At 42.8% G+C, this 21,417-nt stretch overlaps 2 protein-coding genes across 7 annotated transcripts in view; one reads left to right on the top strand and one right to left on the bottom strand.

Annotated features, from left to right (window-relative positions):
• The window catches only part of PFKM (phosphofructokinase, muscle), a 56,847-nt gene extending 48,174 nt beyond the window's left edge, over positions 1-8,673 (top strand). For all 3 annotated transcript variants that reach the window (XM_072654507.1, XM_072654506.1, XM_072654508.1), the window contains exons 10-23: positions 394-486; positions 1,392-1,517; positions 2,088-2,152; positions 2,700-2,766; positions 3,428-3,574; positions 3,889-3,959; positions 4,284-4,371; positions 4,512-4,664; positions 5,165-5,329; positions 5,917-5,978; positions 6,231-6,342; positions 7,467-7,566; positions 7,651-7,756; positions 7,950-8,673. In XM_072654507.1, coding sequence (XP_072510608.1) covers positions 394-486; positions 1,392-1,517; positions 2,088-2,152; positions 2,700-2,766; positions 3,428-3,574; positions 3,889-3,959; positions 4,284-4,371; positions 4,512-4,664; positions 5,165-5,329; positions 5,917-5,978; positions 6,231-6,342; positions 7,467-7,566; positions 7,651-7,756; positions 7,950-8,094 — 1,500 coding nt within the window. In that variant the 3' untranslated portion in view covers positions 8,095-8,673. The remainder of the gene's footprint in view (positions 1-393; positions 487-1,391; positions 1,518-2,087; positions 2,153-2,699; positions 2,767-3,427; positions 3,575-3,888; positions 3,960-4,283; positions 4,372-4,511; positions 4,665-5,164; positions 5,330-5,916; positions 5,979-6,230; positions 6,343-7,466; positions 7,567-7,650; positions 7,757-7,949) is intronic.
• Positions 8,674-11,082: 2,409 nt separating this feature from the next.
• Positions 11,083-21,389, bottom strand: ASB8 (ankyrin repeat and SOCS box containing 8). Of its 4 annotated transcripts, none has more exons than XM_072654514.1 (4): positions 21,223-21,389; positions 16,503-16,663; positions 14,143-14,247; positions 11,083-12,631 (listed from the first exon to the last, which is right to left on the bottom strand). In XM_072654514.1, the coding sequence occupies exons 2-4, from the start codon at positions 16,629-16,631 to the stop codon at positions 11,999-12,001; spliced, it is 867 nt and encodes a 288-aa protein (XP_072510615.1). In that variant the 5' UTR covers positions 16,632-16,663; positions 21,223-21,389; the 3' UTR covers positions 11,083-11,998. The 4 variants fall into 4 exon arrangements, with proteins under 4 accessions (XP_072510615.1, XP_072510617.1, XP_072510614.1 ...); XM_072654516.1 differs by having other exon boundaries at positions 21,205-21,327; XM_072654513.1 differs by lacking the exon at positions 21,223-21,389 and adding an exon at positions 20,329-20,456.
• Between the last annotated feature and the right edge of the window lie 28 nt (positions 21,390-21,417).

The raw sequence follows: 21,417 nt of genomic DNA on the forward strand, positions 1-21,417 counted from the left end.
TCTCTAAATTCCCCTGGATTCTGTGTATCTCTGTCCCCCAATCCTTCATTCCCATTCCTTTTCCTCTGTCACTTACACCAGTGCTTCTATCTCCTCAATTCTCTTTACTTTCTAATCCCTGATCCCTTTTATCCCTAGGTCCCTTATCCCCTAAGGATATCTATAATTTCCTTAGTGTCATGTAACCCTATAGTATGCTCTTCTACTCTCTTGTCCCCAGAAGAGTTCAGTGTCTTCCTAATCTTTCTTCCTATCCTTTTTTTTTATTGTAAAATGTTTTACTCTTGTAAGAGGTATATTCATCCCATCCCAATTTTTTCTTTCATTGTTTTCCTTCTTGACTTGCTTGATGTCTCTTGTCTCTAGCTCTGCTTCAATTTTCCCTTTCTGCAGCTGGTGGTGAAGCGTTTGGGATATGACACACGTGTGACTGTCCTGGGACATGTGCAACGGGGTGGTACCCCCTCAGCTTTTGACCGAATTTTGGTAGGAGCCACAGGATTTTCTTGTCCCTCTAGAAGCCTCAATTTGTTGGCTTCCTTCTTTAACACCTTTCCTCTCAAACATGTTCCTCTCCTATCTTCCAGTGGGCCAAGTATGAGGTAAATAGGTAGAGATAAAGTACTTTACAACTAACAAATTTCACTGTTATGGAGAGGAAGCCTGAAAATCTCAGTTCTGTGTTCCTCTCAATCTAGCCCAAGCCCTTCCAACTCCTGCTCCTGGTAGTGCTTACTGAAGAGAAGCCGCAGACATCTGAACCAGTCCACTGACAAGGGCTTTTTCTGTGCAGATGTACATGGGGATTTCACAACCACAGATGATAGCCTTCTGCTGTTGTTTTCCCCCAGCTTCTCAGCAGGAAGAGCCTTCTCTTGTTCCTAAACAAACAGGGATTTTTCTTCTACAGTTCTATGGGTGGAGACTTGATAACCTAAGTAGCAAATCTTAGTATCATATGACCCTGAAACTCTCTGATGACCTTCCTAGTATCCTCAATCTTTCTTTTTTCTGTAGTTTAAGCCCCCTTGTCTGCAGTTAGATACAGAGAAGAGGTGCCCCTCATCTACTATTTCTAGCCTTTACAGCTGTGAAACGTCACTGCTATTTAGTTTTCATTTTTACTTCCCTTCATCTTTTCTGCCATATATTCTGCCTAGGATCAGACATAGTTCCATGATAGAATATCTCTCTCCTAGTAAAGGTGACATTGCTAATCTTTAGCTGTATAGTCAGTACAAAGACAAAGTACAATGAATTCAAAGCCCCATCTCTTCAGTTTAGAATATAGATACGGTTTGGAATGAGTTTTTGGTCCCTTGGCTCTTCTTAATCTGAGGCAAGAGAAATGGCCCTACCCTTGACTATGGTTGCTCTCCTGATTCCCACAGGGTAGCAGAATGGGGATGGAGGCTGTGATGGCATTGTTAGAGGGAACACCAGACACACCTGCTTGTGTAGTAAGCCTCTGTGGTAACCAGGCTGTGCGTCTACCACTCATGGAATGTGTCCAGGTGGTAAGTATCTCCCCCAAATCTCACTTTCAGCAGACCCATCTCTGAGTCTGGAGCCCATAGAATCTTAGATAAAAATCCAAGGGACATTTGGGAGAGGGTAGCCATACCTCTTTCACTATGGCCACAGGACTGAGAAGAGATCATGAGCATTAGGGTTGAGGCAAGAATAGTCGTTTGATTTTCAGTGCCAATCTACGTGAGCCTCTCAAGGCCTTCATTTCTGTCAGCCCCAGGAATTCCAAAAACTAGCAAGAGAAGAAGATGATCCTAGGAGTTGTTGTTTGTTTGGATTTTTTTTTTTCACATTCTGTCTGGTTGTTCACCACATTGGTGAAGCTGGGATATTGAAAGTTGAGGAAGACATCAATGATTAAAAAAACCCTCCTTTTTGTTTTCTATCACTTAAAAAAATCAAGATTCTTCCCCTGGGTGGGGAAACTCAGGAAAACTGGGAAAAGTGAGGCCCCATAATAGACCTTCTCTAAGAGGAAGGGACATCTTTGGGTATGCAAATCCAGATACAAAGACTCCTCTTCTGGAGCAGTGACTGTGACTCTGTTCCTCCTTCAGACCAAAGATGTGACTAAGGCCATGCAAAATAAGAATTTTGATGATGCCATGAAGCTGAGAGGCCGGTAAGGATGTGGTCAAGGGACAAGGGAGCTACCTGGGTACTGTGGAAAGACAGGGATTAGATGTCAGAAAGGTCTGCATGTGACAACTTCTGACAAAAGATATGGGCTTTCCATTCTTATTTTTCATCCTATTTACTCCAATTTCTTCCTTCAAGAAGATGATAAGAGTGATTAGGAGGCCTTATCCAGCCTGGGGATTGTGGGACCATGTATTTACAGCTGGAAAGTCATCCAGGCCAGCCTTATCTTTTTAACATTGAGACTCGGAGATATTAAACAGCTTTTCCAAGGTTACAGAGGTCACGTCTTCTGACTGCAGATACACTGCTCATTTCTGTTATATCACCGTGCCTCCTAATAAGCTGTCTGGGGTCACCAGCTTTGGCTAGACAGGGAGCAGGAGAATTAAGCTTAGAGTCTCTTCTCAGATGCTCAGCCTGCTTTAATGCCCAACTGGGGCAAGTAGTCAAAGTGATGGGTTCTCAAGGCTGTTGGGCAAGGGATTTAACATGATTATATTTTCCTCTTCTTCCTGTCCTCCTTTCAGGAGCTTCCAGAATAATTGGGAAGTATACACTCGGCTAGCTCATGTCAAAGCCCCAGCGGTTAAGCAGGTATTAACAGACCCACCAACCCAATTTTTCAATTTTTCAATTCAATTCAATTCAGTTCTCTTAATGCTTTCCCTTAGGGTTATTACAATTCCACAAACCTCCTCCCTCTCATCCCTAGTCTCCCAGGTGCTTTTACCACAGCTTCCAGTAACAGTACCCTTGCCCCACCCAAATGTCCTCTGGGGGTGTTTCCCTTCCTCAGGTTCCCCATGACCCAGTCACATATATTGACCCTACCCCTTGACCCTTCTATGCCTTTATTTCTGTGCCCCCCTCCAATTGTCTTTGTCATAAAGCTTCTTGTTAATGACTTTTAGTCTTGGGATGGGGAGGTAGGGGACCATGGCAAAGGAAAGGCAGGGGTAGGAGGGAGCAGTTGGGGAAAAGGATTTCTGAATGTATCTCTTCACTCTGTACTGGGAAAGAGAGTGAAAAATGTAACAGGTTCTTGGGTCCTACTAAAAGGGCTTATTAATTAGATGATAGTAACTGGCATTAGTGATTACTGGGGTCCTGGGACTGCAGTGGTAAGGGGACATTAGAAGATGTCCTGATGGGACAGAATATACAAATCCCTTCAAAGATCTCTGCTCCCCCTTTAATGATTCATATCCCTCCCTCTCTCCCTTCCTCTTCCTCTTCTCTCTATCCCTCCCACAAGGTTAAGAATGTAGTGGCTGTGATGAATGTAGGAGCCCCAGCTGCAGGTATGAATGCAGCTGTTCGTTCTTCTGTGAGAATTGGGCTCATCCAAGGCAACCAAGTGCTGGTTGTACATGACGGCTTCGAGGGGCTGGCCAAGGGTCAGGTATGAGAAGTAAGAATTAAAGAGGAGGGCACACATTCTGGGAGCCAAAAAGGAGGCATGAGGGGGAAGGAGTAGGTATGAGGGAGTAAATTTTCCTTTTCCCCAGGTTTCAACAGCCCTGATGGGGACAGGAGAGTCACCTATGGAAGCAAGCAGGGGCTAGTGGGAGGGAGATACTCAAAAAGATGTGCTCAAAGTCCCTTCAAAAATGAGGGAAACCAGAAGATACCAGTCTTAGTTCAGGACTCCCATTTTGTTTTTTGCCCATTTCTTTTTTTTTAACCAGCTCAGTGCTAAGTGTCCTTCCGTTGTAGATTGAGGAAGCTAGCTGGACCTATGTTGGAGGCTGGACTGGGCAAGGTGGCTCTAAACTTGGAACCAAGAGGTAAGTGGTTATTATTAGAACTTTTCAGGATTATGCCATTGGAACTTTGTTGCTTCAAACTCGAGCTTAATCACCAACAGAGTGCCCCTTGGGAAGTGGGCACCATCTTGTTCGGTCATTAGCGTTTGCACGTTTCTCAACTCTAGACCTTTCTGCTTTGGGGCCTTCTATCATCCAAGCTCAAAAGTGCTGCAGGGAGGGCAGACACTAACCCGAAAGTTTGTGATTTGTGCCACTATGAGACTTTTTCAGTGGGAGGGTACTCTCCAAGAAAATCCTCTAGATTTCCTTTTATCCTTACCTGAAGCTCATTGCATCTACCAGGACTCTGCCCAAGAAACTCTTTAAGGAGATCACTGCTAACATCACCAAGTTTAAAATCCAGGGCCTGATCATGATTGGGGGCTTTGAGGTGAGAAAAACCCCTACACTGCATTCTTCACCCTATTCTTCCACCCTCCTTCTAACCCCGCTTTCCTGGATTATCACCTTTTTGACAATGAACTTTGCTGCTTCCTTTTCTCCACTTCTTTCCTACCCTTTCGCTCCCAGGCATACACAGGAGCTCTGGAGTTGATGGAGGGCCGTGAAAAGTTTGAGGAGCTCTGCATCCCATATGTAGTCATTCCTGCTACTGTTTCCAACAATGTCCCTGGCTCTGACTTCAGTGTTGGGGCTGACACAGCACTCAATGCCATCTGCATGGTGAGGGCTCCCCAACCACTTCCCATACCCTTTGTGCCAGCTGCTATACCTAACGGTCCCAAAGTGGGGCATATATTGGGGTGAAAGGACAATAAACAAGAAGCAAATTTCCTTCCCTTGTTAATGGCAGTGCTTTGGAAGTACTTCTGTTCTTCAAACAATAAGAAGGCTTGTTATAGCTGCATTAATAACATCCATTCCCTTCCACCACTAACATTTACATATGCCTTAGTAGTCTGCAGGTGTCTTAGTCATATTCCCACACTGAATGTCTCTTTGTGACTGAACTCATATAGCAGAACTTCCCAGGGAAGAGAGACTACAGAATTTCCATCACAGAAGACTATTTTTTGTGGATTAGGGGAGATAGCTAACCCTACTGGATAGCAGAGGGCTGGATTTGATGATTTGCCAGAGGTACCTGCAGCCTAGGGAAGGTGGAACCTGTAAAAGGTCCGGAGCCACAAGACTGTCTAACCATTTTCTCCTCTTTTCCCTAGACTTGTGACCGGATCAAGCAGTCAGCAGAAGGTACCAAGCGACGTGTGTTCATCATTGAGACCATGGGTGGTTACTGTGGCTACCTAGCTACCATGGCAGGGCTCGCAGCTGGAGCTGATGCTGCTTACATCTTTGAGGAGCCCTTCAATATCCATGACTTGCAGGTGGGAGCCCAAGCTAGGACCTGGACAGTGAGCCTATACCTGTCCAATGTCTGACTCCACTGCTGACCACCCACTCCAGTTCTCAGGGAACCCTAGAAACAGCCAGAGTTTAAGAATAAGGACTGACTGATTGACCTCTGTGTGGAATACAGCAGGAATCCTAGAAGGGGGATTGCTAATGTCCAGTTAGTAATCTTTTCAACTACCCACCTGAGTGACCGACCCCCTTCTCCATGCTACACAGCTTGCCCACCCCCTTTTTGAGGTGGAGCTCTGACTGGGAAGAATGAGGCTAAGAAAGTGGAAGGGACTTGCTGTTTATTATCCTCACATTGAGGAAGAAGTAAAGGGGCCATGAAGCAGTTAGATGGAAACTTATTAGAGAGAGAAATGGAATGGCACTGAGCATAGCATGGATCCATGGATTCCATTTACAACCAGCTCTCCACCATGCTGGCCCCTTGGTGTAGAGGACCCTATTATGAGAGGAAGGGAGAATTTAAGTACTTGTCCACCATTCCATGCCCCACTCCACCCTACCCCCACCCCCTTCCAGCTGAGCTCATAATCTACTATTGCTTATTCAGGCAAATGTTGAACATCTGGTGCAAAAGATGAAGTCGACAGTGAAGAGGGGATTGGTTGTAAGGTATTTTTTGCCCCTGTTTTCCATACTTCCTTCAAAAAACAGAAGTCAGAATTCAGGGTCAATCTTGGTGAGGACCCATAATTGGGAAAATGTTTACTAATGGAATGGAAAGGACAGGAAAGGGAAGTCCTGTCAACTAAGTCAGTGACTGATTGAGAGAGGGAGGGAGGCACAAAGCCCGAAATGGATAAATGGGGAAAGAAATGGGGAGGTTAGAGCTGCAGCTGCTGGATCCTAGTCTGTGCTCAGCAGGAATGAGAAGTGCAATGAAAATTACACCACTGATTTTATCTTCAACCTGTACTCAGAAGAGGGGAAAGGCGTCTTTGATAGCAGGAAGAATGTGCTGGGCCACATGCAACAGGTGAGGGAACTCATACATATCCCCAGACCCTCCCTTCTTCATCATCAAGATCCCAGCCCCTGCCACTGATGTTCTGACTGCCCCCACTTTCTAACCCTTTGACCTTGCTCCATAGTAGAAGAAAAGCCAGCCACCCCTCTGAAGTCTTTCCTGCTGGGACAGTGGCCCCCTTGGGCCCACTCCTAAAGTCAACTAGCTTCCTTCCCTCACTCCTCTCAGTGTAAAGCCAAGACATCAGATAATTAGATGACCTTTTAGGGTGGGGTTTCAAAGAAAATTTCTTATTTCCCTCTCCCAATACTTTATTATGAATGATAGTTCATATTTAGCTAGCACTTTCTCCAGAAACCCATGACACAAAATAGTGCAAGTATGCTCTGCATTTTATAACTGAAGAAATGAGGCTTAGGGAGGCTAAGTGAGTAGTCCAAGGTCATACAACAAGGACAAGAACCTGGGTCTTTCCAATTCCTTAGTTTCCAAATGGAAATTCATTCTACTATATCACACTACTAACTGGTGCCAAATCCTTTCCTCTAGGCCACAAACACAGGGCTGGCTGAGAGCCTTGCTTGGGAGATAGTTAAGAGGGAAAAGGAATATAGAAAATGTGTGTTATAGAAGGGGAGGGGAAAGTGCCATAAATGGATCAGTTTTACCTACTTCATACTTTTCTCTGTCCCCTCTTACCTACATTCCATTTTTCCTGATTTATCATTACATCCTGTCCCAGGAAAAGCTTTAATATCTTCTTTCCCAAGACAACAGCAAGTGTAGTTAGACTAACAAAGGTAGAGCCATTGCTCTGAGTGGCATTCCCACAGTAAATGGATAGGCTTGGAGTATCAGCATAGAACCAGGTGGCCACAGGATACCAGAGAGAAAGCTCCTCCACCCAACATCTTCCCCTCAACAGACCAAACATCCACACCAAAGGCAAGGGCTTGCTGAACTACTTACTGAACTGAGCCTTTGCATTTATTTCCTAACTCAAAAGGATTTCAGATAATTTCCCTGCTTGGATCTCCAGCATCTCCTCCCATGTTATAGGCACCTCAAAATTTCTTCCTCTTAACCTTAACCCACAACTGTTTTTTCTCAGCTTTCCCTTGTACTCTTTTTAGGGTGGAAGTCCAAGTCCATTTGACAGAAACTTTGCTACTAAGATGGGAGCCAAGGCTATGACCTGGATATCAACAAAAATCCAAGAAAGTATCCGTAATGGTGGGTAAGGCTAAAGAGGGAGGCCTTGGAATCTGTCCAGCACTTTGCAGGGTGAGAGTCTTACTGACAAACTCCTTATTACAGGGCGTGTTTTTGCCAATTCACCTGATTCAGCTTGTGTACTGGGAATGCGTAAGAGGGCTTTGGTCTTCCAACCCTTGCCTGACCTCAAAGAAGAAACAGACTTTGAGTGAGTACCTTCACCACAGTGCTAGGACATTCTTCCATCTCCCAGGCCTTAAGTGCCTCTTCCTCAAGAATGCTTAGTCTCTTTTACTAAATCCCTTTTCTGCTTGACAACTCCTGGATCCTCTAGATTTATTATTTGCAGGTGACTGTAGAGCTTGGAGCCTGCCAGTTGATGCTATCTCATTCTGCTACAGACACAGGATCCCTAAGGAGCAGTGGTGGATGAAGATCCGGCCTCTCCTCAAAATCCTGGCCAAATACGATGCTGACCTGGACACTACAGATCATGCTCACCTGGAACATATCAAGCGTATGTCTGCAGACTCTTCAAGCCCCTGAGTAGATGGAGAAAGTTGGAAGGGCTCAGCTCACTCTCTGGCTAGTCCCTGCCCAGACTCCTTATTCTTGAATTCTCAGTGTTTTAGCTCCTTTGTCATTAAATTTTAACTCATCGTATAACCACAGCCACAAGCAAGTAGCTCAATCTTAAGAGCTGGAGGCACATGGCAAGTTGGGTAGATTCTACTACACATTTATCTATTATACCCCAGGCAGGTTTCCTTGCCAGATTTCAGTCACTCGGTTATCAGTTTTCTAAAAACAAGTTTTATTTATTTCCCCGTTTGTAATTTGGACAAAACGACTGTGGATTCCATATTGCTTCTGTTGCAGTGGCAAATGCTGTAGGGATAGTAATAAATGCCAATGTCATAGTGGTTTTGGTTCACCCTTAGGCTATCTTCTTTAAATGAGTGATGAAAGTACAAGCTACTTGTTTCAGCTTGTTCTCACAGAGTGTTTACAGGTTGGAGGAGTCAGACTGCTCATCACTTTCTGGCCCCCCCTTCGCCAAAATGTTTTAATCTTTCTTACCTCCCTTCTCCATATTGTAATAAAAGGCCTACAATTTTGTTTAAAGGTCAAGAACTCAATACTGTTGGAAGAGTAGGACACTTGCTTTGGGTCACCTAGAACAAAAGTCAGAACATTAGATGATCTTGAGCCAATTATAGCTGAGATTTTTTACATTTCTCATGGGGGCACCCATTGTAAGGTCTCATGCCACTGAACACCAGGTATATATTCTCCACAACTTTCACAGAAGTGTTATTGTCCATCAACATCCCTCATTTTCCTGAGGAAACTCTAGCCTTCAGCTTTTTGTTTCACAAGGGTACCTACTCTTTTTCCCTCATTGCCCTTTTTTTTCCTCCCATTCACCAGTTACATCACTGAGGTAAAAAGGAAGAGTTTGCCCTCAGTGAACTATCTTTGTTAGAAACCAATACTCTAATTGGGGCAGCTAGGTGGTGCATTGGATAGAACACTGGCCCTGGAGTCAGAAGGACCCAAGTTCAAATCCAACCTCAGACACTAACCGTATGACCCTGGGAAAGTCAATTAATGCTGTTTACCCTAGTTCTTCATCTATGAAATGAGCTAGAGCAGGAAATGGCAAACGAATCCAGGATCTTTGCCAGGAAATCCCCAAATGGAGTCACAGAGTCAGATACAACTGAAATGACTCAAAAATACTATGATCATTTGTCATCAAGTTCAGATCTACAAGCTCTCAATGGAGCAAAAATTAAGTTACTAAGCAAAATAATCTTATAACTATGTTCAGAGTGTTTGTCCAAACTTAAAAATGTAAGCGATATTAAAAGGAGGTTGAGTTTGTAGAAGCAGAGACAGGAGAAACCTTAAAGGTCATTTAGTCCAACCCCCTAATTTTGCAGATAATAACTGCAACCAAGTTGTGATAGAGTTGCCAAAAATTACACAGGCAGTCTCTTTTGCAGAGCCAGGGCTTGAATTCAGGCCCTCTGCATCAGCTTCTGCGAGAAAAACAGATTTAAGGAGCAAATATATACTTCCTACTGCAATTTTTTTTTATAAATAACCCTTGGACCTAACAATAAATGAAAATGTGTGAAGTTGAGTCTCTATTTTAAACAAAGAAATCAAATGATAAACCATGTACATAGAACCTTCCTAAGAAGAACACAATCCTGGAATCTGAGCTTATGACCTCCATGAAGGCAGGTAATTTTTTTATTCATGTCTTTGTATTCCATGACCAGGGATAGTGCCCAGCACTTTATGTCTATTGAAAAGAAATGCAACAAAGTAAAATAGGAAGGCTGGGAGGAATACCATCACTGAAGGACTAAGAATTCGTGAGTTAACAGAGAAAGCAGAGGATTTCCTATCATGCTTTGACTCTGAAAATCCAGTCAGGTGTGATTTTTTTAATGGAGGAAAAACTATTTTCTCAGAATTAAGATGGATAGAATTAGTTATAAATTAAAGTGGGAATTTCTCAGCCAGCTAAAAATTTGTTAAATGGATGAGAAAAAGACATGACATGGGGAAAGGGCATAGGACTTGGAGTCAGAAGTCCCAGGTTCTAATCCTCAGCCACTCAAATGATATGTGAATTTGGGCAAGACCTTTCATCTTATCTAGTGTCATCAGTCATAAAATGAGAGTTGGATTAGATGTTCTCTATGGGCCTCTCTATGAAATGAAGGCTATTCCTTTTCCCATGTGAGTATGATTCCCATCTACCTCCCCAGCCCCTATGAAAATGATTTTATTAATGTAGTGGAAGAGAGATTTACATTAGGTACCACTATAATGTATGAGAGATAAGGAGATAGGGATATATCTCATAGTTATACCTATAAGTGAAAAAAAAAGAACACAAAAGAATACCCAGCACACAAAAGAATACCCAGAAAATAACTGGAACAAAGCAGGTATTTAGAAGCTACCTTTTGGAACTACTACTCTCCCATGTCCTCTCTAACACCTCAATAAATGTAAAAAATCAAAATTAAAAAAAAAAAATCAGATTCCTTTTTTTTTTTTTTTTGCACCAGTCACTTCAGAGATCTCTTGATGAAGAAAACTATTGGTTAATACCAAATGCCAACTGCTTGGTACTTTCTATGTAGCCTTAAGCTAAATGGGATACTATGTGATTTGCCCAGGGTTACAAAGCCAGTACGTGTGGAAGAATTTGAACCCAGGTCTTCCTGAATTCAAAGTCTGCTCTTTATTCACTATATCACACTGCCTTTCTCCTCACTTATTTTCAAGTTACTTCAACAGATTCCATTCTTATTTTGCATATGGCTTCCTTCCACCTTTTTCCTTCTTCCCTCCCCCCACCCCAAGGGTTTTTTGTTTTAGTCAAGTATTCCTCAGATTACTTGACTCAAAGTTTAGGAATAAGGAAATGAAAAGTCCTGTTGACCCAAACCATACTGCTCTAGGCAGTTAGTTCTTCTCCCCACTACCAATACATACATACACACAGCCTGAAATGACTAAAATGTCAATTAATACAAAGCACAACAACAGAAAGAAAAACAATCCCAAACATTTAGTAGAATTTTCTATACAGAGACTATGAACTTGACCTTGGAGGAAAGCAGCCTAGCTTATGGCTTCCCTTCTAGAATCAAATACTAAAAGATCTAAAGGATAGGGATGATGGCTTGTTGGTGGTGTTAGAACTCCTAATTGGGGAAAGTCTGAGAAGAAACACATTTAAAAACTAACATTCTCAGGACTGCAGAATTAACTATTTTCTTTACACTGGAAAGCAGCTAAGTTAGTGCTGCTGTATCATTCAGAAACAGAGGTAAAAAAGGATAGCTTATTGTTTCTTATGATGGGAAATTGTTTCCCCTCAATTACATGGCAATGCTAGTATGTAATTCAGTTAGGTCATTATTAAATTGCACTATTTAAATTGCTATATTTTCTTCTTTAGACTGTGAACAATGTTATCTTTTTTTCCCCTGAATATCTCCAATGACCAATTTAAAAGCTCCTAAAGGGTTAATAACCAAATGTCTCTGCAAGGAAATCATATACACTATTTAAATACATTTAATTTTCCTAAAAAAATTCAACTGTGTGGGCTGGTTCCAGCTGTATGTCTCCTAAATGAGAGAAAACGAAAGACGTTTTCTTTTAGAAGGTGCAAATATCAAAAGCTGAGTAGTAAGCAATACACACACTTTCTGCAAACAAAAAAGCATGGGATTTTTTTTTTGTTTGACTTAGAGGGGAGGTGGCAAGGGTGTTATTGCTGTGATATGTTGCTTCAAAATCTATGCACCAGACATGAGCATCTGCATCCCATTTCCCCACGACAGAACAGGAGAGCTGGGTGTGCAGGGCAAACCTCATGTAGAATTGCTGTGTGATGGCCCAAGCTCTTCCTCAGTTATTCTACAAGTAACAGGTATTCCTTCAAAGATGCTGGCAATGGCAGGTCCTTCACTGCATCTGGCAGATATTGGAGTCCCAGGCTATGTCGAACAGCATATCGAGACAATGTTTTCAGGGTTCCTGGGACAGAGCACAGCACAGTCAGTTTTTCACAAAGTTGCTGGTCTTTGGCTAACTCACTAGGCATGGTGCCGTTTTTCCGTAATTCAAAGTGTCCAACAGCTCGGTGGAGGAGCTCAAAGCAAGAATTCTCTTTTTCTGTTCCGAGTCCCCTAACCAATAGAGCCACCAACCGGGAGATAGGTGTCTGGCCTTTTAAGTTGGTGACCCTGACCTCTGCACCATAGTCAAGGAGTATGCTAACACTTTCAAGGTTTCCCTTCATGGCCGCCCAGCTAAGTGGTGTGTCATTGTTGTAATCCAAGGCATTGACAGAGGCACCACTTTCTAGGAGGGCCCTTACACATTCAGCATTATTCTTAAAGGCTGCCCAGTGAAGTGGGGTATCTCTGTTGCCATCTAGTGCATTGGGGTTTGCACCATATTCCAACAGGACTTCCACACAAGCTTCGTCTTTCTCAGCTGCATAATGGAGAGCTGTCCGGTTGTAGCCATCTAGAGCGTTTACCTATAAAAAGAAATAATAAATACATCACAGTGGACATAAGAAGAAGATACAGACTGTCAGGCAGATCCAAATTATTCATCCATACACCATCACTAACAATCTATTATGCTGCACAAGGACATCTAAAAGCCAAAGGAAGATGACAGGTACATGTGGGAAAAATAGCTTTGAATAATCATATAAGGCCACAGGAAGGCAAAGGAAGTTCATAGGAAAAGGTATTGATTACTTGGCAATATCTATTTTAAATGAGTACATATTCCATATCTCTAAGGTGAGTCTGAAGTTCCCTGGAAATAAGTTTGAAAGGTTAGATATGAAGGGATGTGTTTCTACAGTAGCCCCATAAAGTTGTTACAAGAGAAGCTAGTTGATATTTCTTTAGTAAGAAGAAATATTCTGTTAAGATTCCAAGGAGTAAAGTTCAAAAAGAGACTGAAGAAAAAAGATTCTTTAGTCCTAAGTACTTAATAAACAGGAAGATCCAGCAGCTACCACAAATACAATTAAAATTGTCAAAGGGATAAAAAATAGAACCACTCTGTTAAACAGAGGACAACAGAAAAGCTTAAAAGAACTGAAGCATAGAGAGACAGCTGCTAGTTACAAAAAAAATAAGCTCTGAACTCATGGGCTCTTATCTATTCTGAACCATCCAGGGCCCTGCTACTGTCTTTCCTCTTCTTTCTTATCTTTTGACTATGCTGTTACTACTTAGCACTTCTATAATAGGGTAAGGTGAAAAGGGGGAGGATACAGCTTAAACTCCTCTTTTGCTATTAAGCAAGTTAAGGACAATCTAGAGAAAGCTCTAATACATACAGTATTATTAATTTGGACAAAACTATAAGGATGTTAATTGCTATATTCACATATTGTACTCCTAATCCACAAGCTTGTTCAGTTACCTTAAAATAGCCTGCTATTGGTTCTAAGCTTGTGAAGGTCACAACAGAAGGAAAACGAGATTGAGACCAATACTCAAAATAGCAGAGGTGGGGATGACAGCAGAGAAGGCAAAATTCCCAGGAAGGGGTTGCCTGAAAGATATACATCTTTGTTTTCATTTAATGTTGGGAGGTTGTGTCTGACATCAGATCCAACTCTAGGCAAGATAATGTAAGAGTGAGGGTTGGGGGCTGTCTTCTTTTGTACAGTTCCAGTTCATTCTACAGGCAAAAAAAAGAGTCAAGGGTACTGAAGAGTAGCACCCAAAAAAGTAGGCTGGGAACAAAAAACAGAAAGAGAAATTACTCCTCACTAACACCATCATCAAATTAAGGAGGGGAAAGGTGCCTGAGGTATACAATGGGGTTGATAAAGAACAGATACTCATGGCTCTAGATGCCCGCCATGATGCCTTGCAATAAAAATGGTTTTAACCCATGGCCAAAGTTTTAAGCACTAGGAGGTAAGACAGAAGGTGAAGAGGTATGGAGGACAGAACTGATTCTTAGACAATATGATGCTCTTCAGTGAAGAGTTAGAGTGAGTTATTAAAAACAAATTACCTCAGCTCCTTTTTCCAAGAGTAACTCCACACAGTCAGCATCTGACACCATGCATGCACAGTGCAGTGGTTTCAGTGTGCCATGAGTACAATTCACATCAGCTCCCTATATGCAAAAAAAGTGAGAATTTCATCAGTTTTGCATATGAAGTGAAAACCTAGTCAGACTAGGAAGAAATTGTTATTTTGAGAAAAGCTGGAATGGTGATCCATTTCCCTATCCCATCATGTTGTGAAAAAGTTGGTCAGACAGGCAAGGAAAAGACTCAAGACTGGGTACCAAAGAAAATGAGTCCTGTCTCCACTAGACATGCCATCCAATATAAAAATAGTAACCCAGTTTCTTCATTTTCAAACTAAAGAAATATAGCTCTACTGTTGGAGACAATCAAATAAAGCACTGCCAATTTTTTTTTTAATCATGCTAAGAATCACCTTTATTAAGAAGCCTACCTCTCAGACCACCATCAAGAGCTGTATTCTATTATCTGTAGCATGAGTGGAGGCCTTGCTAAACTAAGCAGAATTTGCTATGTTGAAGAAATTCAGACACTTTCCATCCCACTATGCTCTTTAGAAGGTAGAGAACCACACTAGCAGCCTGAGAATCAGGAAAACCAGGTAACAGCTCTTCTGCCCTTTCAATGATGTCTTGGAGGTAGCTACACTTAAAGAGAGGAATGAAACTTAATATACACATTTTGTTTAAAAAAACTGTACATATACACTGCTTCTTGAATAGACAGCACCAACGTGCCCCACAGGAATCTGAATGGTTGTTTAGCACAGTGGTAGTGTTGCTCCTAATCTAAATCTGAACAAAAGAAAATTAAGACATAGCCAAAGTCAAGCTGATTCAACAGAAGAGCAGAATTAGAACTTGAGAGTTTCTGGTATGGAGTCTTTTACCAAGACTTAATTCAATGTACATTTTACTTTATATAGCCATGAAGCATCAGGGTGTTTGTTCACAAGGGTTCTTAAATTCCATGACAATGGTCTGGTTGCATTCTGTAGCAGCCAAGAAACTATACCTGTAACAATTGCCTGAAAGAAATTTATGGTCAGGTGCGACAGATTTTCTAAAATCTTAGATTTTTAACCAGCATTTCTGAAGTATAATGTCCCACTGTGATTTTTAAACATCAGAATACCACCCAAAGTAGGAAATGGTAGCATTTGAGCAGTAGAGCAGTATATAGTAAAAGAAAAATAATCATACCCTTTGACCCAGTATTCTTAGGACTATCCCCTGAAAGTGTCATAAAGAACAACAACAAAAAGGAACTGTATGAAGATTCTCAGTCATATTATATAGAAATACAAAAAATATTGAATGAATCTAAATGTCCAACAATAGAGAAATGATTAAACTGTACACATTAAAGCAAATAACATACCACAATAATGCACAAATACAAGGAAAACAAAAAAATGTGGAAAGGCCTAAATAAAGTAATGCAAAACAATTAGAAAACTACTAGAAATACAGCACACACAATTTTAAAGCCACATTAGAGGAAGAGGACTTGGAGTGACTGAAAAGTTCTAATTTTTTATGCACTGAAATTAAACTATAAACAGTTCCCAAAATATAGGATTTTGCTCTATCTGTTTCAGTTTTTTGTTGTTGTTGTTATCCATGGGATTGTTTCTTGGCAAAGTTACAGGAGTATTTTGCCATTTTCTTCTCCAATGTGTCCCCATTTTACAGATGAGGAATTGAGGCAAACATGGGTTATGTGACTTGCCCAAGGTCACACAAGTAGGTGTCTTGAGGCTGCATTTGAACTCATTAAGGCTGCATTTGAACTTAGATCTTTCTGACTCCAGGCTCAGGGCTCTATCTACTGCACCACCAAGTTGCCCCACCCTTCCACCCTCCCCTAAAATTGGTTTTACTGATATTCAATATTAAATCTTAAATAAAATACCTAATCTTTAAAAATGGCACAGCAGGTAATAAACTTCTTAAGGGAAATAGTTCTAATTGCTCTATCCCAAACATGGAAAGATCAGTGTGCAAACAGAATCACTCATATGGAATAACTTATATAGTTATATAAGTTGTACAGTCTTTCTACCTCCCTCTGCATGGATATCTTAACTGGGCCTTTAACCACCAGCCATGTAGAACTCAACACATTTCAAGACAAAAAGGCTACTACAAAGTGACAAAGGGGAGAAGGGAAGAAAAACTGAACCAAAGAATAAATAAAAATCAACAGGCTATCATTTCCTGGGAGATAATAGAAATTCTACTCTGTGTAGGGTGGATGCTTCAGGCCTGTACCACACCATGGTCCCCCAGGTTCCATTTTACCCCTTAGTGGTTTCTCACAGAAAGAGCAGTATACTCACCCCTCTGATCAAGTCCTCTACGTTATCATGGGGAAAGGAACGTATGGCAGCAATTGTTCGAATTAAGCGCTCTGAGAGAGAATATTTGCTCTGAATGCTTTGCATAATATACCACATACTGGAACTCATCAAGGGTTCAGGATATGTTCACATGCTCCAAACTGCATAAAACAAAGAAACTTTTAAAAATATAAATCATCTTTGAGCATATCTGTTTTTGTATCTATGACCTCTTCAAGGCATTCATATAATTTTAAATGCCATATATCTCAGCAATCCTCATAAACCTGGATGGTAGCCAACGGCTATTTCAATCATAGTGAAACACCCAGATTATGTCATTAAGTGAGCAAGGGAAATCTGAACCTAGGTATCCTATATTGTAGTCCGTTCTCCTATCTAGTGCCCAGTGCTTTTCAAATGAATGTACTGAGACCCACAGGCAAGCCACTGGTTTATAAATAGGTAGCTATGTGGATACAACTTATGAGTCCCTGAATTTATTGTAACCTAGCAACAAGAGGGAGAAATTGAAGGTTTTTGAAGAGAGTGTGACATGAGCAACTTGTCTTTAGAAAATCCCAGTGTTTTTTATACTATACTGTAATGACAATATGGGATAATGAGGGGTTTTTGTGAGGGAAGGGGGACAGGTGTTTAAACATATAGGGAACTACTGGTATGCAATTCCTTCTATCATTGAAGATCAGCAATTGACCTGCTAAACTAAAGTCTCAGAGTTGGGCTGAGGCCCTGAAGTTAAGGAACTTGTCCATGGTCAAGAAGCTGGATTGTTGTTGGGTTGCGTTTGTACTTCGTTGCCAAAGAAGACCATGCCATCAGAGAAATGATGACATGACTTGCACCTGACTTTGTTTTGAGTGAGGGTGGGCTGTGCAAGGTCACCAGTCTCACTTCTCCTCCACAGCCATCTGCATCCAGTGACCTGATATTCCTCAGGATGACTGGAGATGACCCAGGATGCATTGGGAGACCTTGGCCCCTTTATGTCAAGATCTTTGCAGGTACTCACTTAGGGTAAGATAACATCCATTCATTGAATATGACTGTTTTAAGAAGTAGCCAGGGCATGGCCCCTTTAATGAGGCCAAGAAAAAGAGAGACATCAGGCTGGGAGGGAAATAGCAACAGTCACTACTGATAATCATTCTAAAGTTAGGAGGGTCCAGAAGAGCTCTTAGGCAGGGGCCCTTTGGCTTCCCAGCTTCAGAGTGCATTAGGTTTAAGGTTTTGGGCAAGGAAAAGAAGGACAGGACAGGACAGGACAGGAAAGGAAAGGAACTAGCCAGCAAAATCCAGTCAACTGGACATCTTCTGGTCATCCAAATTTACCTTCCTTTGGAGAGGAGAAGGAAGGGGAGGGGGAGGCAGACAGGAGAGGAACTCAACTCAGTTGAGTTACCCAGCTAGCTGAGTCCCCATTCAGCCACCTGTGTCTACTCACAGAATTGTGTTCATCCTTCATTGCCAAAGAAGACCATGTCATCAGAGAAATGACATGACTTGCACTTGACTATGAGTGAGGGAGGGCTGTGCAGGTCACCAGCCTCACTTCTTCTCCAGAGCCATCTGAATCCCTTGGATGACTATGAGAATGGTGGTGCTCTCAATAGGAACAATGAAGTTAAAGAGGAAGGAGTTTGGGGGAGAAGATAATGAGTTCAGTTTTGAACATGTTGAATTTAAGATTACTTTGGGATGTCCAGTTCTAGATGGCCAATAAGCAGGTGGAGATGTGAGGGGGAAGATCCGGAGCTATGACAATAGATCTGAGAATCATCAACACATAGATAATTGAGATTATCAAGCAAAAAGTATAGAGGGAAATTAGAAGAGGGCCTTGAAAGACCTCTAGTTTGTGGGTAAGACCTAAATTCAGCAAAGAAAATGAGGAGCTGACAGACAGTAAGATATAAACCAGAAGATAGTAGCTTCACCAAAACCTAGAGAAAAGAGTATCAAGGAGAAGAGAGTGATTGAGTGCAAAAGGCTGAGAAGAGGTCAAGAAGTATAAATATTGAGAAAAGTTCATGAGATTTTACAATTAAGAGATCACTGGCAACTTAGGAGAAAGAAGTTTTGAGTCAATGATGAAATCATAAGCCAGACTACAGAGTGAAGAGAGAGAGAAGGAAGGAAATGGAGTCATCAATTGCAGGAAGCATTCTTAAAGAGTTTAGCACAAAAGGAAGGAGAGATATAGGACAATAACTAGGTGTGGATGAATGGATCAAGTAGAGGTTTTGTGGGAAAGGGGAAGAAAAGCACAAGCATATTTGTGGGAAGCAGTGAAGTAGCCAGACAGAGAGAGACTGAAGATAAGTGGGAAAGCAGGGAATGATAAAAGAGATAATCTGGAGAAGACAGGATGGAGTGGGATCAACTTGTGCATGCAGACAAATTTTGCAATGAGAAAGGTCACCTCTTCATTTGAGATAGAAGTGAAGGAGAGCCAGTGCAAATGAATGGAGTTGGGAAATGAAGAGTCATGTGTGAGGAATAAAAAGTAGTCCAGTATACCTGTTAAGGGCACCACTGTCCATTCCCCATCAGACAATGTAGGTATTAACCTCAATTCCCTATTCTCTTGAAGGAAATGGTCTTTCTTACTCCAAGGCCTATCTGCCATGCTCTCTCTTACTTTACTTTTCCTAAACTGTGTTCCATTGAACCCTGGGGTTTAAAGGGTGTGAATAAGGTTTCCATAGGAAAATTACAATACTAGCAATAACAGTGAATACCAAATTATTACAGATACTTATTATGTAAAATGTTTGGTGGGACTAAAAATAGGCTTAATGTTCTCTATTTTGTTCCTCAATTTTTTCAACTTCCTTTTAACCTGGGGATATTTTCCCCTAGAGTAACCAATCCTTTCTTTCCCCTTCTCTCCTCTCACCTCTAACAATTTGGGGTTCTTTCAAGTTTCAATGTATTCCACTGTCTAGTCAGTTTGGGAAAATTTTTCATCATATTATAAGAAAGGAAAACAAAGACAGCTGCTTGGCTCATTTCTTTAAAGAAAGAGTGGAGAATGAGGACAGAGTATTACGTAAATATACCCAAAGATTTTGAGATACCTTCATTGGAGGTAGAAATTTCATTTTAGGAAAAAATATGATGTAATCATTCCTGGGTCATGAAAACTAAGGAAAACTGCAAAATGTGTTCAAATTCTGCTACTGGATTCGTTTCTATAAAGGAACCAACCATTCAGGGAGAATTGAAAAATATAGCATTTTTTTTAAAAGAAGATTTTCATAGAAACAATTGTTGAAAAGTTGGAAAAGAATTAATTCTAAAGCTGGGACCTCAGAAAGATCTAACCTAACTTGCAGATGCTGAAGAATACACAGTATAAATGCATAAATAAAATGTTACCAAGACAAATAAAAATAGCTACTACTTATATTCACAAAAACTCTCACTTGACCCTTACAACACCCTTCCGTTTTACAGAGAAGAAACTGAGGCAGACAGAAGTGAAGTGACTTGCCCAGGGTCACACAGCTGGCAAGCTTCTCGGAGGCCACTTGGTTTTCTCTGACTCGAGGTCCAGCTCTCCACCCACTGCGCCCTTCGTTTGCAGTTACTTATTTCCGAGGTTCAAAGTCTAAAATAAGCAGCGTATCTGAGATTTCTGCTTCTGACACATCCCTGGGTGATGTTATAAACCGTAAGCTGACCTCCATGCACCCTCAGTTCTTTAGTTTGTGTGCGTGGGAGCTAAAATGATGTTTAAAATATCGTACAATTCTGAGTCCAGACTTTCTTCCCCGTGTTTCTTCCGGGAAAATAAACTTACTCTGTATCACTGAGCTTTGGCTTCCTGGACACGTGTTGCTTTAGAATTATTTTCTAGTCTTAGACATTTTTCTCAACTAATCTTTAAGTGTTTTTTCCACACGAGACACAGAGAAGCGGCCCGGCCTCGCCCAGAAGGGGCAGCAGGCAGAGCCCGGAAGGGGAGGCCGCGGCTCCCCAGACTCTGTCTACGCTGGCTGGAGGCTACACTCGCAGGAGCCCCCAAGCACAGTCGGCTCCGGCGGCCGCACTCGTGCAGTTCTCATTCCGCTCCCGGGGCCGTCGGGGCCGCCGTCCTGGGGCGGGAGGTCGGGACCAGCAGCCGCCGGGGCCTTTTCTAAGCGGGAAGCTCGTTTCCGTGTTTACGAGATCGAAGCCTCCCCGGGCACAGATCCGGGGGCAGGTTTGGGGCCATGGGCACTCCAACCGTCGGGGGTGGGTGAAGGGAGGGGTCGGCCGAGGGCGGACGGAGGGACTGGGGAGGGAGGGTACAGGAAGCGTGGCCGGCTCCTGACCCCCCGGGCTGCCCAGGGCACGACGCCGGCGGCCCGGGGGAACGACTGGAGGCCTGGACCCGCCGCGGGCCCCAGCTCGGGAAGGCCTGTAGCCAGGAGCGGGGCAGAGCGGGCGCTGCCTGCGGGGCGCACGCTCCGGGCCGGGCCGCAGTGCTGCCTCTACCGGGGGGCGATGCCCGCTAGAGGAGGAGGGGGAGGAGGCTGCCTCTAACTCTCTCCCCAAAGCTTGGGGCCTTGGCCCCTCCCTCCTCACAGCATCTGGCCCGAGAGGAGAACAGGTGAAAGGGCGGGACGGCGGCCGCGGGGGGCGGGGAGCGGAGACCGGGGAGTCGGATCTCTAGGGAGACTCGGCTGTGACGGACCTGGAAGGTAGGCCTTACCGAATCACCAAGTGGAAAAACTGAACCGAAAGCCGCTACCAAGGCGTGACCCGGAAGCAGAAGCCGTCAGGTGCAGGTCGTTCCTCTTCGCACTACCAGAGGAAGGAGGAGAGGGGACGCGCCTGCGCATATGCCGTCGCCGGCTGGCGGAGGGCGCATGCGCACGCGCTGGGAGCCCTACTCTTTCCCCGTCTC

This window comes from Notamacropus eugenii, chromosome 3 (assembly GCF_028372415.1).
Source record: "Notamacropus eugenii isolate mMacEug1 chromosome 3, mMacEug1.pri_v2, whole genome shotgun sequence".
Lineage (NCBI taxonomy): Eukaryota > Metazoa > Chordata > Mammalia > Diprotodontia > Macropodidae > Notamacropus > Notamacropus eugenii.

Excerpts from the sequence above, each read along its gene's own strand:
- ASB8 (XM_072654514.1), bottom strand. The coding sequence starts at position 16,631 with ATGAGTTCCAGTATGTGGTATATTATGCAAAGCATTCAGAGCAAATAT. Across the intron at positions 14,248-16,502 it reads TAGAGGACTTGATCAGAGGG|GGAGCTGATGTGAATTGTAC; the intron begins GTGAGTATACTG and ends TTTTGCATATAG. Across the intron at positions 12,632-14,142 it reads TCTTGGAAAAAGGAGCTGAG|GTAAACGCTCTAGATGGCTA; the intron begins GTAATTTGTTTT and ends TTCTTTTTATAG.